General features: G+C 33.0%; 1 protein-coding gene across 1 annotated transcript; it reads right to left on the bottom strand.

Annotated features, from left to right (window-relative positions):
- Positions 1–651: 651 nt before the first annotated feature.
- LOC123713645 (katanin-interacting protein-like) lies at positions 652–14,641 on the bottom strand. Its single transcript, XM_045667417.1, has 15 exons — positions 14,392–14,641; positions 14,225–14,317; positions 13,853–13,950; positions 13,446–13,616; positions 12,815–13,059; positions 11,630–11,812; positions 11,228–11,365; positions 10,514–10,775; positions 8,842–9,072; positions 8,294–8,471; positions 7,069–7,247; positions 4,791–4,941; positions 4,043–4,136; positions 2,079–2,194; positions 652–1,692 (listed from the first exon to the last, which is right to left on the bottom strand). The coding sequence occupies exons 1-15, from the start codon at positions 14,457–14,459 to the stop codon at positions 1,581–1,583; spliced, it is 2,319 nt and encodes a 772-aa protein (XP_045523373.1). The 5' UTR covers positions 14,460–14,641; the 3' UTR covers positions 652–1,580.
- Positions 14,642–14,825: the final 184 nt, after the last annotated feature.

Below are 14,825 nucleotides of genomic sequence, written 5' to 3'. Positions count from 1 at the left end.
AAAGGACAAAATGGATCAATGAACTACCTATAAGATGGAATAAGTGTATGTATAGCAATGGTACATACTTTGATGAATTACATATATTCTATTTTTTGCTTCTCCCATAGAGTACGCCAATTTCATAAGGACCTATGTTTCGAGGGTATTTTTTAAATCTATTTGGACCACATAATTAGACAAAAACCCATGATATAAATTGACATACATACAAAAATATAAAAAGCGGTGGTTCCTATAACACGTGGACACAACTAGCGTAATCAAGTAGATACAATAAACAGTGTTAATACAAACAATAAAAGAAACTATTTGAACCAGGAAAATAAGTTATCAATTCTGTGTCCTAATTCTACTCTTAGCTGAGACCAGAAAACCATGACAAATGTCAAAACTCTGCGCAATGTCATTATGGTAGCGACATAACCTGTTAATTGGAGAGTTTCTGGAACGTTTGTTCGACATGTGGGATGTGAAAACATCTTCGATTGTATAAACGCAATCAACGCTTTATAGCAGTCGTGGATATCAAGAAACAAGAGAGTGAGTAATCTCACCAGTTTTTATATACTATCCAGAAATTTTGAAGCAATAAATATTTGTTTTCAAATTGACATCCTGCCTTAAGGTCAAGAAAATTAAACAAACATACATACAAAATACCTTTATTTCTGTATAAAATTTACACGAACCACATAAAACAATTCTTATGATGTTTACAAGCGCTCTACAGTCAACAAGTGATAACATTGGAAATAAATTATTCTAGATATTTGGCGTGAGTGCAGTCTACTAAGATTCACAATTTCCACCATATGACATGTACAAAAACAAATTCAGTCTAGTTTCTTTTACTAATAAAAGCACGAACAATAAGTAAATTGATATGATCGAAAAAAAACTATATATTTTTTATATACGCCTAGAGAATTTGAGAATAGCTCGTGAGCTAATGTCATTCCCATACAAATTCGTTAGGAGTGAGTTGGTCACGATTGTCACAAAATGATATTATCTCAAACCCCTGGAGTAATCGGAACTAAAGCATAAACAAGCATCGTTCGAATAGTCGATTCTCTCGAACTGTCAAATACTAAATTTATCCTATTGAATTACTTGACGAAACCATTAAAGAGTTAACCATTTTTGACTTTAGCTCACATTATGACAATGACAGCTCACGCTTTATCACGTGACGCTTTCCATACAAACTCGTTAAGCGTTAGTGGGTCACGCCTGTCGAAATGTGACAAGATGTCTCAAGCCCCTAGTTTAGTGTAGTCTATCATGAGTTTGAAGGTTATAAACATCACGAAAACCACGTAAATTATGACAGATATTTGCATAAAAAATGTTATCTTGTTTAACGCGCGCTATATTACAGAAGGAGACGTTTGCTTTAGTTAAAACTGTGTTTATATTGGTTTATGAAAATGGGTTAAATTTTAGGATCATTCATTTTGATCAAGTTGCTTCTTGTAGTAATTTAAAAACATTGTCTATCTATATGATAGACGCTAGACTCCATTATTATGTCTGAATATTACAACACACATACGAAACACACAATTCACCTAAAATTAAAGATATTTTCTCGCTCGCACTGCGTATACGCTCGTGTACGGTCTGTCGTTTTGATCCACAGATTTTGATGAACCACTTGTCGTTGTTAGTTGACTTGCATCCGATGGGCTAAAATATATAAATATGAAATATAATATGTAGGCATAGATAAGCCTTCTGTGCGTACAGATACAGCATTTATTCACTAGAAATCGAATCCAGGACAGTCAAGTTACTAAAAATAAATTACAATATATTTTAAGTATTGATTTCAATAATTTCGAAAGCTTTTAAAAATATTAAAAAGTGTTATTTGATAAAATAATTTAACACTTGTAAAATTAAAGTCCCGTAAAACCTGCATCGGTTTCATTGCTTTCAGGCAAATATTTATTGAGAAAACTCGAACATTATTTCGTCATGAATCGAACTCAGGAACTCCAAGTTATAATGAACGCGATAACTAAAAGTACGTAAACCTGTTTGAGAAATATTTGGTATAATGTATTACGCACCTCGGTGTCAAATTCTCAACATCGACATCTTGGAAACAAATCCACTGCGGAGCTACCGTATCACCTTTGACCATTTCTAGACTTCCATTAAAAATTAACAAATCATCTATTAGTACCTACAAAAGACATCTAACTGAGAACTTTTCATCAGCCATATCTATTCATCTCTAAATTGAATCAGCTTTATACAATATTTATAAAAAAATAAATTCATATAATATCCTGGAAACAATTTGCCTTGTAAGCCCGAGTGGGCAAATGTACTACAGCCTTGGCTTGTTATTACAGATTATTTAAAATCTGCATTTCTAAACTCATAGCTAAGCTTTTTATACTTGCAACAAATTCTTTATATATGTCGCAATTAACTACAGTAAAACCCTACCAAAAACGCGTCTTAGGCGAGAAAGCGTATTATACGGGATATGAAAAATAAAACGTACTACATACTATTATGTATTATGTTCAAATTTTGGTATATATAGATATTAAATTATACATTTATAAATTATATTAAATACCTAGTGTAATTATAATTACATTATTTAAAATAATCACTTATTTTTGTTTGACAGAAAGATTTTGATGTATTAGCAATTAAAAGATTTTCAACATAATTCAACTTTTGCAGTGCATCTTCATTTTGATCCAAAGTAGCTACTTAGTGTCTTAAATCATCAACAGCTGATAATGGCTGGGCGTTTGACAAAAACGCAGTTGACTCATCTTCGTCTTCATCATTATCACTTAGGGCCTCGTTTTGTATCTTATTCCCTTTCTCAATAAGATCTTCAATTGATTGAATTTCGTACGGTACAACATTGTCATCAATGTAAGAATATCCAGAAAAACCTTCAGAATCTGGGGTTCTTCACGTAAGGGAGCGGTGCCTTTCTGGGGGCTCGAGTTAGAGCGCTCGGTTAGACCTCTCGGCTCGGGCTGAGGTGTATTAAACGGGATGATGAATCGTATTAAGCGTTAAGATATGTATGAAAATAAATTTCAAGTTTCAGAAACTGGCGTAAAGTGGCGTATTATAAACTCGAACTCGAAACGAAACTCTTCTAACTGTCAATATGGCGTTGGCAAACCACAACTTTGATGGTGTTTTCCAAAGTTTCATGAAAAACTACAAGTACAATGGAAGTGTGCAGTGACAATAATAATGTGAAGTTGACTTAAGCAATTTAATTTTAAAAGAAATCTTTTTTTATTTCTGCCAAATAAAGACTCTATCGTACGAATGGCCCAAGCATTAGCCAGCTAGTTTATTAAATGTTGTAACAAACGCTACGGCTTAATATCTTTCAGGCCGTTAGTTAAACGGCGGCGTATAGTTAAAAGGCTAGGCTGTTAATTGAACGGCTAATTAAGCTAGTTGCGACATACATTAATTAAGGTTGCATTATCTCTTAAGTTTTACACCCGCGAACAGGTTTGATGTGTTAGTTTTTAATTTAAAAATAATTCTACTCATCGACTATAACCAGTATTCATAGTTTAAAATCCAGGTGTATTAACTATTAAGTTTTTATTAAATTTTATATTCTAATTATAGTAAAATATTCTAAATTAACACGTTTATATCCGATGAAAAATATACTTTTCGAAAGAAAACATTTTTTTAACCGAATTTATTTGTATTATTTTACATAATTTTAAATTTAAATTTTCCGACGTTTCGCGTGCTTTACAGCGTGCGTGGTCACGGTGACCACGTTTATAATAATACAAATAGCTTTAACCCGGTTAAAAATTTGTTTTCTGTCAATGTGTAAAAGCTATGTTAATCAAAGACAATACAATATACTTTTCTTTAAATGTTCATTTGAGATAGAGTAAATTTGTTAAATTTAATGAGAAAAACGTGTTGAATCCGAAATATTTTTTAAATTTGTCAATTATATATCACATGGCCTAATTTTGATAAAGTGTTTATGTTAATATTAATAACTAATTCTTACCCCAAATTCCTTAACACCTCGAGTTGGCGTTTTACCATAATTCCAAATTTTCATACCGTAAACAGATACGGGAGCATCGAAAACGAAGAAAACTCTGGAAATACAACAAAACTTTTCCAATATAATCATAGTTTACAAAAATGTACAATATAGTCTGTGCATAATGTAATAACTCAAAGTGGTATGGGCGAAAGACTACAGCCGGCCCTTTGGGCGAAATTAAAATGTTCATTACAAAAGTTTCTTACACGCATAGACCAAATAGAACTTTTTCCAGTGCCGGCCAAGAAAGGGGAAAAAAACGTTTTCAATTTTTAAACTTCTTTAATATTTTGATATTTATTTTATTTTATTCATTAACGTATGTCTATCGAATATGTTGTTTGTAAAAAAATCAGTGCAGCGTACCTAGTGAGGCCAAATTAATACTGCGTACTTTAATGTCTTATTCCATATTTAGTTATGTTTTATTATAAATATTTTGGGGCGTCTAGATATAGTTTTGAGGTTATACACATATATAAATGTTGTTGTATGTCTTACCACCTTACTGGCTCCGTTCTACCGATTTATCGTTCGAGTACTTATCTCTTTTCATAACAGCGTAATTACAGTTTGAGAGAACGAGACGAAAGAATTATAAGAATGCAAATATACTGATTAATATCCAAATCAGTTTTAATCTAAGTTCCCTTGCATTTAGCTCCTACAATTTCCTTTATAAACTTTACACAAAATAAAAACCTACCTGTTAAGAGTTTCTGGAAGAATAGGGGCCAGCCAAGAGTGCTGTCCATCAGCTGCATTAGAGTTGTGACCATCGACAAGTTTACTCGGCGTGCGCACATCCCTAGCGACACTATCGAGAACATTTACACTTGCCGGCTGAGCGCAAACATCTGAAATAATTAACAATATTCTTTGGCAAATATTTTAAATTCACCAAATTTAAATTAAATTTTGTGTGAAAGTGAGTTAAAGCATCACTAGATATTTCAAAGTTAAATTCTATTAATTAAGTATTAGGTCTTTCTAACCGTCTTCGAAAACGGTGACGAGAATGTTTGATTATGATGATCTGTGATGCATTTCTCTCAAAATTATGACCGTCAGTTCAGAAATGATATGACTTTAAGGTTAAATTTCATCAATATCAGTTCAGTAGCATTTGGGATTTAGATTACTTATTATATTGCTACGAAGACGGGTCGACTGCAATATTTCTAGATTTTTCCACTACTTAGAGAAGTTTTCAGCAGGCTGTAATATGATTTCTGACCATTTCAGGAGAGGTTCAATCACATTATAGAAAATTGTAATTTCCATAATATTACCCTAGTTTTCAGGAAGCTGAAACCTTTTTTCAGTCGGTTTCAGAACATGTGTAGTCGAGTGGTGCAGTTTTCAGGAGATCCGTTTTCAGGCATTTTCAGGCCTAGTTATACCCCTTTGATGAAGGAATATTCTAGACCGAACGTTCTAGGTGTGAAACAAGGACGAAATGATACGAGATAGAGAGAGAAGATCGGAACTTTCTCGAAACTAGACTGAGCACTCTAGAACACCGTACAACAAGGACGGAGCAACGTGCGAAAGAGACAAAGAGCGCGGACGTTCTAGAATTGTGCAATCGTTACTCAGTAGCAAGCCCGCCTAGAGAGTTCTCGAATATTGTTTAGAATTATTCCCAGGGATATATAAGCGAGCCGAAACGCGACTAGTTAACTTTAGTTTTATATATATATCATAGGCGAAAGTAACGATGGCAATATCCTTCTTGCTCTGCGGCAAATGATGGAGGAGCAGGCACGCCGTCAGGAAGAACAGGCACGCCGTCAAGAAGAACAGGCACGCCAAATGATGGAAGAACAGGCTCAGACACGTCGTATGATAGAGGAACAGACACGTCGTCAAGAGGAGCAGGCTCATCAGATGATGGAGGAACAGGCTCACCGTATCGGAGAAAAACTAGGTGATCTGAAAATGCAGGTAGATAAAAAGATCGAGAATTTGGAAATGAGGAATTTATGGGCACAAATTAATTGCAGAGATGCACTTATAACACACAAAAACAATCACTTATTACTTCACTTATGCACACTTCACACAGTACTTTATCACTTGTAATCACTTTATTCGCACTTTATCGCTTCGGTGTTTCTCTCTTGTTATCGCATTCAAAACTAAAGTTAACTCGTCGCGTTTCGGCTTGCTTATATACCGCTCAGAATAATCTGGTATAATATTCGAGAACTCTCTAGGCAAGCTTGCTACCGAATAGCGATTGCACAATTCTAGAACGTCCGCACTCTTTGTCTCTTTCGCACGTTGCTCCGTCCTTGTCGTACGGTGTTCTAGAGTGCTCAGTCTAGTTTCGAGAAAGTTCCGATCTTCTCCCTCTATCTCGTATCATTTCGTCCTTGTCTCACACCTAGAAAGTTTGGTCTAGAATATTCCTTCATCAAAGGGGTCTCCTGAAAACTGCACCAATCGACTACACATGTTCTGAAACTGACTGAAAAAAGGTTACAGCTTCCTGAAAGCTAGGGTAATATTATCGAAAATATAATTTTCTACTATGTGATTGACCCTCTCCTGAAACGGTCAGAAATCATATTACAGCCTGCTGAAAAGTTCTCTAAGTAGTGGAAAAATCTAGAAATATTGCAGTCGACCCGTCTTCGTAATAATATTATACTTAGACTTATTACATTACTAGAAGGGATATGTACCTAGGTAAATATTTATTTTTTCATATTTATAATACTGACATATTTTTTTTGATTATTTTTATTATCTTTACTAATACTATAAAGTTTTACTTTATTTGGAGGTAATCTCTGGACTTACTGTACCGACTTTAAAAAAATTACATAGTCATAGGCTATATTTACACTAAAAATGAAATGAATTCTTAAGACCGGTGCTGTTTGATGAGAGGTATATGCTTAAATTTTTACAATTTACATGACAACAAATAGTTTACCGGATAAGCTAGTTGTAAATAAATATTTAAAAATACTTACTACTTTCAGTAACTTCGATTAAGTTTCCTTGAGGATCATAAAGTTCTACCCCAGTTAGGCCAACATAGTACGGATCACCCCAAGTTGAAAATATATTCAATTGCAAAACAAAACCTGTCGGAGCACCCGAGTTCAAATTACTTTCAAACGCACGGTCTAAATTGTCAGCGTTATTTATCCTTAAAATAAATGGAAAAGTTAAAATTACCAAATTGAAGTTAGACATCTATCAAAATATCTTGTGGCATAAAGACTCTGCATGGGTCTTGTCTGTCGATTACATTATTTACAAGTAAGCCATTTGAGCCTGAGACATGTCGTAGAATGTGAGAAATAATTAATTAATATTAGGCCACTAAGCCAACTAGTGGCCTGCGACACTAAAAATTACCAAATTGAGGGTAGACATCTATCAAAATATCTTGTGGCATAAAGACTCTGCATGGGTCTTGTCTGTCGATTACATTATTTACAAGTAAGCCATTTGAGCCTGAGACATGTCGTAGAATGTGAGAAATAATTAATTAATATTAGGCCACTAAGCCAACTAGTGGCCTGCGACACTAAAAATTACCAAATTGAGGTTAGACATCTATCAAAATATCTTGTGGCATAAAGACTCTGCATGGGTCTTGTCTGTCGATTACACTCTTTACAAGTAAGCCATTTGAGCCTGAGACATGTCGTAGAATGTTAGAAATAATTAATTAATATTAGGCCTCTAAGCCAACTAGTGGCCTGCGACACTAAACTTTGAGGTCGCAACTTGATTCACGGTAGACCAACGTGGTATGTTTCTATGTATGCAAGTTTTGCTCCACAAATGCGGTGAATGAATACATCGCGAGGAAACCAGACTTCAGACATGAAAATTGACAGCGTGTGTCAGGCACAGAAGGCTGACGGGTATATACAAAATACATGACCAAAGAAACAGATATATGATGCATTCTACAGACGTGATCCATATAGGGTTTTTGTACCGCGGTATTATTTTTGTTAAATCTGAATCAAAATAAAATCTGAGACCCAGACCTATGAGGTAGCGCCAGTGGTTTCATTCATTATTATAAAGACAACTAATAACATTTTTCATACAATTTATACAAAAAATCACCGGGAATTTATTCGAATATATCTTTTCGTATTAAATACCATGCTAAAGTTTACCATACAAAAATCTAACATTATTTTTAATAAAATTACGGGATAAATAAGTAGTAACCTGTCATCCATTGAAGAGAGATCTATATGTTGCAAATAATCGTAAAATGTATCGCCAGGCGCACGCCGTAATAGAATCGGTCGTTGATTTAGTAAAGCGCCATCTAGTGTTACGCGTAAGTCTTTCACACCGATATACGATAATTCCATGTTAGCGTTGTAGTTCCATATACGAATTCCTAAAAATATTAAAAACGTCTTAATTTTATTTAGATACAGTCAATAATACAAGGCGTAATTGCTACGAGTAGTTGATATTTCTATTATTTTTATAATACGAATTTGAAAACTTAAGGGCTATTACAGGACGGGGAATTCCCTGTTCCGTTCGGTGGACGCGCATCGCACATGAGTTGATTGATCTCAGGGATTCTAACATTGATTTAATTTTTATATTAATCAAAACGCCTATTATTATCAGTAGGGTCTGGTGGCCTTTTATATATATATATATATATGTATATGTATATTTCTTTAGTAAAACATTTTTATTTATTTGATTAGATACATTATATTATATAATCATGAAATAAAGTCAAAAATACCTACCAGTTACCTTAGTGTGGTCGGGTAGCTCCATGACAATATGACAAAATTTAGATTCAGGCGTAAAATTTGTACACCACATATCGTCAAACTCGGTTGTTATATTTCTTCCATTGAAGAGATTTTTACAATCAATAAATCCATATTCAAGCTTTTTATCGTCAGCTGCGTACGTTGTATAGGCATAACTCCGAATTATGTCTATAGGTGTATTATTATGTAGAATATCAATGCCTTAAAAAAAATTTTTTACCTATTTTAGCAGCGCCCTAGAAGATCCAGATCACTACCGTGTATTGCTTTCAAGCGGAAGTTGATTATATTTTTAAAGGCAAGGTGGCTTTATAGCGTGGGCAAGTTTGAGAGCAAAAGTTTGACAACAATTTTAAATAGGTTAATGTATGATCATCATGCAAAGAAGCATCTTAAAATTGAGAAGAATAACTAAACTTGATGAATGTTGCTCAAGACGTGAAACGGAAAAATATGGAGGAGGCTAAAAGGTGCCATACAAAAACTAGACCACTAAAAAGATTGTTAACTTAAATTGTCTTAAAAACTTATACTAACAAAACTAATACTAATATTAAGGAATGTAAACTAACCACTTGTTGTATGTGTTAATTAATAAAGCTCTAATAATAATAATAATGTATTATCATGACAGTGCTAGTGTTCCTATCATATGATTTTCTGAAATTAATATGCATGCCTTTTTTATATGGTTGTGCGGATTTTTATAATTTACCGATCTAAATATACCACTTCCTTTGCAAATAAACGATTTATTGTTATTATTTATTTAAAATATACACGGAAGTTAGTTAATATACACGGTTATGGCAACATTACTTTATGATTTTATTATAAAGCTGTTGACACAGGGTCTTTTGATTTCAGTTTGTGTTTATCGATTTTATTTAACCAAAATACTTCTTCTTTCATTGAATTGTGTTTACGCTGTGATGAAAAGGGACAGATGAGTGCTTCGGTAAATTTATATTTATTTTGTATGAATAATAAAAAACAATATTATATTTATAATTTCATCTCATAACAGAGTTGTGATAAAATTGATGTAACGTTAGTCCCTATATTAGACCCCTATGTTTGGGGGACTATAGCTCTTCAATGCATGTTTAAAACTACAGGAATATACATTGTTATTTTTTTTAAAGAAAGTAATGTTATATCTAATTATACAAAATATCGTGTAAGTAGGTGAGAGTGTATTTAGGTGAATGGATGAGTGCGTGCGTGAGTGTGTATTTGAGGAAATGGCTGTGTTTGTGTGCATGAGAGTGTATTTGTGACGATAACTTTGTGTGGGTGCGTGAGTGTATTTGAGAGTATGGCTGGGTGTGTGTGCGTGAGAGTGAATTTGAGAATGTGACTGCGATACGTTATAAGCGTGGGCTGTGTGTGGGTTAGGTTTTGAAACCTGTCATGACAAAACATGTATTCTTCTATAGAGTCATCTAGCATAAATTATATTTTTTTCGTTTATATCTATCTGGATTAGACTATCTCAGAAACTATAGATCGAGAGATTTTATTATAATGTAGATTAGAAAATCAAAAATTTATGGATTCGATTTCAGATGAAAGAATTGTGGCGCTTAGAAAAAATATATTTTATTAATAAACATTTTAAGAATTCTTTCATAGAGTATACCTGTTAATCCGATCAAATTTTTTTGACCCCAATTTGACATTAAAGTCAACTTTATCTCCTTTGCCAAATATTCATTTTCTTCGGGAGCTTTTGGTTCTTCTATAACATTTGGTAGATTATTTTTACTATCATTAGCTGTAGGTGGACGGTCAGCTGTGTTTAATTCAACTAAAGGATCGTTGTCTTTGAGTAATGATTGAAAATTTTTATCATTTTCAAAAATCGCTTCCAACATCGCCACGTCTTTCGTGAAGAGAATTGTCTAAAAATTTAATATATTTCAACAATCCCTTAATAGCTTACACGAGGAAAACACTATCTACTGGCAGGAATTAGAAAGAAAATTACAAGTTTTATGCTCTACCCTCATTTTTAACGCCATTTCTGTCAACATTGTCTTATATAAAGATTTAAATGTATATGTATTCACAATATTTATGATAAAGGACAAAATTCAATATACAATTAAAAGCGTTTACGACGACATCGTTTAGAACAACATTCCGGTTATATTGACCAAAATCAAAGGTTCCGGTGGGTATTAGGTACTGGTTGTACGACTATAGGTTTTTTACGGCTCCATATGAGTAGTCCTTTCGATGTCGTTAGAACAGATTTTGACGTATTTCCTAAAGTAGTGTTAAAAATAATTTTAGGAAATTTAGATTTTAACCAGATTTAAAGTGCCAGGGTCAGTTATAAGTGTATATTTACGTCTCCTAGTGTGGGTAGGTTTCCTTTGAGTTCACCGCTTGCTCTTGCTATCTCTCCTTGGAATATAACTTGGTCGTCCAACTTTATTTGAACCAAACGAACACCGCGAGCTGAGTATATTCGCGATTTATTGTAATTCTACAAAAGCATATTAGAATTTTGAATTAATATTTTCTACCTATTAGCATGAACTTCTCAATAGTTGATAGAACTGTCAAAAGCAGCATACTTTTTAATATTTAAATAATGTTTGAGGGATGTATGTTTGTCTTCATTTTGATTGATCAAATTAGATTAGATTTTCAAATATAAAGTTTTTTTAATTTGCTAAAAGAAGATCTCATCAAAATCTGCTATATTACGCTATACACATACAAATATACCCTTAATCATGATACATACCCAAATTCTAAGCAAAGCCAATTTCGTGGTTTTAGCCAATAGAACGGTCAAAGCAATGGGCAATCCTTGAGGCGCAGGCGCACTCCACGTGTGTTTATCATCTCTTGTTCGTACCACACCATCTATTATATTCTCTATGTGACCAAACTTTGAGTGGTCACCGGTGTCTGAATCAGTCCAAATCTAAAAAAGTTAGTACAGCTAATTATTACAGTACTCATTATATTCTTACAACATTTCGTAGTCTGTGAAATACCAATATAGCCTATCCAAATGAACCGAACCAAACCCCATTCTGGCCGAGCTACGCTCGCCAAAACAGCCCGAGCTGAGCTGTAAAGGCCCTTAAGGCCAACAGCGAGATTAAAAAAAAAAAAAAAAAAAACGAACCAAACCTATCTTCATATACAAACGTTATTAAAATAACATATTTATATTTTCATACGGTTTTCAAACAATTAACGAAAGAAATCCATATAATGATTTTTAACTGGCTTATAAGAGTAAAAGTTCCTGTATTATATATATAACAGAGCAATGACGTTCTGCCAGCAGTCACTGCCATATGACACTTTGTAAATAACGTTAAAGTCAAATCAGTTCAAAAATTTAATTCTAGTAGTTTGTGTGATAACTTGTAAGTACAGCAACGCCATTGCTCGGACAACATTCTCATATTTGTCAAAATTTTAAAACAAAGAAATTACGTTGCGTTGGTTTGTTTTAAATTACATTCTATAAGAAAATGTGCTAAATATTTTGGTCTGTGTGTTAGAAGATAACTGTGTGTTATCTTTTTTTTTTAAATATCTATATACATAATTCGACTGTTGGTTTTGCGAATTAATTTCATTGCTCAAGGGATTTGATAAATCACCCAAATATTCAGGTACCAAATTATGTTGAAGTAAAAATGCTAATAAAAAAAACAGTGGCCACTTTTTAGGCATCAGATTATTGAGATTGTTTTTTTTTAAATAGGCAAGTAGAGAGTCTTTTTGTCTATCAGATTGACATACGCCGTCCATTTTGGGTCTAAGGCAAGGTTTCCTCACGATGTTTTTTGAAGGTAGGTTTATAAACCCAACTATCAATCTATCTATCATCAATCTATCTAACATCAATCTATCTAACATCAATCTATCTATATGTCATCGATCTACTTATCAATTAAATCCAACTCACTTTATCAATTATTACCGGTTCACCTTCACAATCGAACAATTCAATACCATTTAATCCAACCAAATATTTGTCACCCCAATTGGAATATATTTTCATCTCCAACAATCGTCCCTCAGGTGTCTCAGGTATCACAAATTCACTTTTCCTATCAACCTCTAAACTCGCTTTCGTATAATTTGATTTTGTATTAGTTACCTTTGTATCATTCGTAAATTTATTAAGGTTTTTTGATGCGTTTTGAAGTCCTAGAATATAACTATGCTTTAAACTTACTGTGTATGGGCAATATACGAATAGCAATAACGTAGCTCGTGTAGAATGCTTGACAGTATTCGGTCAGAGAGAACCAAGACGAGTTAATAAATTCTTGTTAAAAGATAGTAATACAAAACTCATAACTAAGCTAAATGTAAAAGGCTTTTTCCTCGACGATTTCACGAACAATGCTACTCTGAATCGAGTTATTAAGAAAAATCTGAAACTAGAATAGTTGCACAACAAAGGCGAAGGCAAAGGTGGAGAGTGTATGCCACCTTATGTACCTAGATTTACTAATATCATAGCAAGATAAATAACCTTTTTAATAAATAAAAAAACAAAATTATTGGTTACTTTAAAACAATTCACTCACGCGGCCCGACAATGACGTCATTAAAGTCGTTGTCCAAACTCATTCTCTTGTGGCGTGGTGTAACATAGTGTGGTAAAAGATCAGTTAGGAAATCGTTGTTTATCTCATCTTTTGCTTCTCCCCATTCCGTTTTACTTGTGAAATTCTTTCTTCTTCCATTTTGTTTATAACCTGGGTAAAGATATCCTTTGATATAGATTGAGATAAGACTATGACAAAAAATATTTCGTGGAATAACTAAAGTAAAGATTTGTCTAACGATTTGCGATTTTCTTTTAAGTAAATTGCAACTGGGTCTTTCTTTAAATACGGTTACGCCCCGCGGTTACACCATCATTTTGTTTGTATTAACGTTCAGATTTATGATTACCCAAAAAAGTAAAAAAAAAACTTTTATTTAAACATACCATTGTTTTGATTGTATCGTAACGTTCCCGCTGAGTGTGCTATAGGTTTCGATTCAGACTTCAATAGCAAATCTAGATCTAATGACGTTCTTCGAGTCCTACAATTCATCGTATGATACATACATTTAAACATGTGTTTTATAATATATATTAGATGCGAATTTATCTCAAAATAGCGCAGTGAAAGTAATAGTTACTACGTAGAAGAAAAAGCTTTACGTGCGAAATGTTTGCCAAGTTTATCTGATTGTTAATGTTAAACTATGTATATACGCAACTTTTCATACATAATTCGGCGTTAACGTGAGCATATACAATGTATTATTGTAGATAAAATTTATCTCAAATTTATATGTAATTAACTAGCATTACCTTTGATTATCTGTTCCGTAATCATATTTCAGATTATATGGCTCATAAATGGGATCATTTAGTGATTCATTTATATGAGTCTCTTTCACGTCTCTGAAAATGATTTAAAAAAATATTAAACAGTATAATTAAACACCTTGACTATATACTTTATATTCAAAACTTACTTAGTTAATTCATCGAGCCAAAATGGTAAATCTGTGTCCTTGTAGGAATATTCATACTTTTGAGCCATTTTTGTGTCCAGATTTTTTAATTACTAGAAGTTTTTCATAATTCCATAAACAAAACCAAAAAAATTAACTGATTCTTTTTTTAGTAAAATTTCATTAAAATGTTTATATAAATAGCGCTTACAAAAAAATACGATTTTTATGTTTAATTTAAACTAAAGCCAAGAACACAAGCCACGTTTGAAACATAATTTGGCGCTGTTTGTTTGACTTTCGTTGTTATAACGACATCACAGAGCAATGTGTTTCGAATATTTAACAAGCTTTATTCCCAGATAACTAAAAAACGTTTAACTTTAGCTATGCACCGGTAAAAGGGTTTTAAATGTTGATAATTAGATATAGCTTGAGAGTCTTAGTAATATTAA

This window comes from Pieris brassicae, chromosome 8, assembly GCF_905147105.1.
Source record: "Pieris brassicae chromosome 8, ilPieBrab1.1, whole genome shotgun sequence".
NCBI classification, from domain to species: Eukaryota; Metazoa; Arthropoda; class Insecta; order Lepidoptera; family Pieridae; genus Pieris; species Pieris brassicae.
This window is presented reverse-complemented; position numbering and strand designations above follow the sequence as displayed.

Excerpts from the sequence above, each read along its gene's own strand:
- LOC123713645 (XM_045667417.1), bottom strand. The coding sequence starts at position 14,459 with ATGGCTCAAAAGTATGAATATTCCTACAAGGACACAGATTTACCATTT. Across the intron at positions 8,472-8,841 it reads CGACCACACTAAGGTAACTG|GAATTCGTATATGGAACTAC; the intron begins GTAGGTATTTTT and ends TAATATTTTTAG. Across the intron at positions 4,942-7,068 it reads AATCGAAGTTACTGAAAGTA|ATGTTTGCGCTCAGCCGGCA; the intron begins GTAAGTATTTTT and ends TAATTATTTCAG.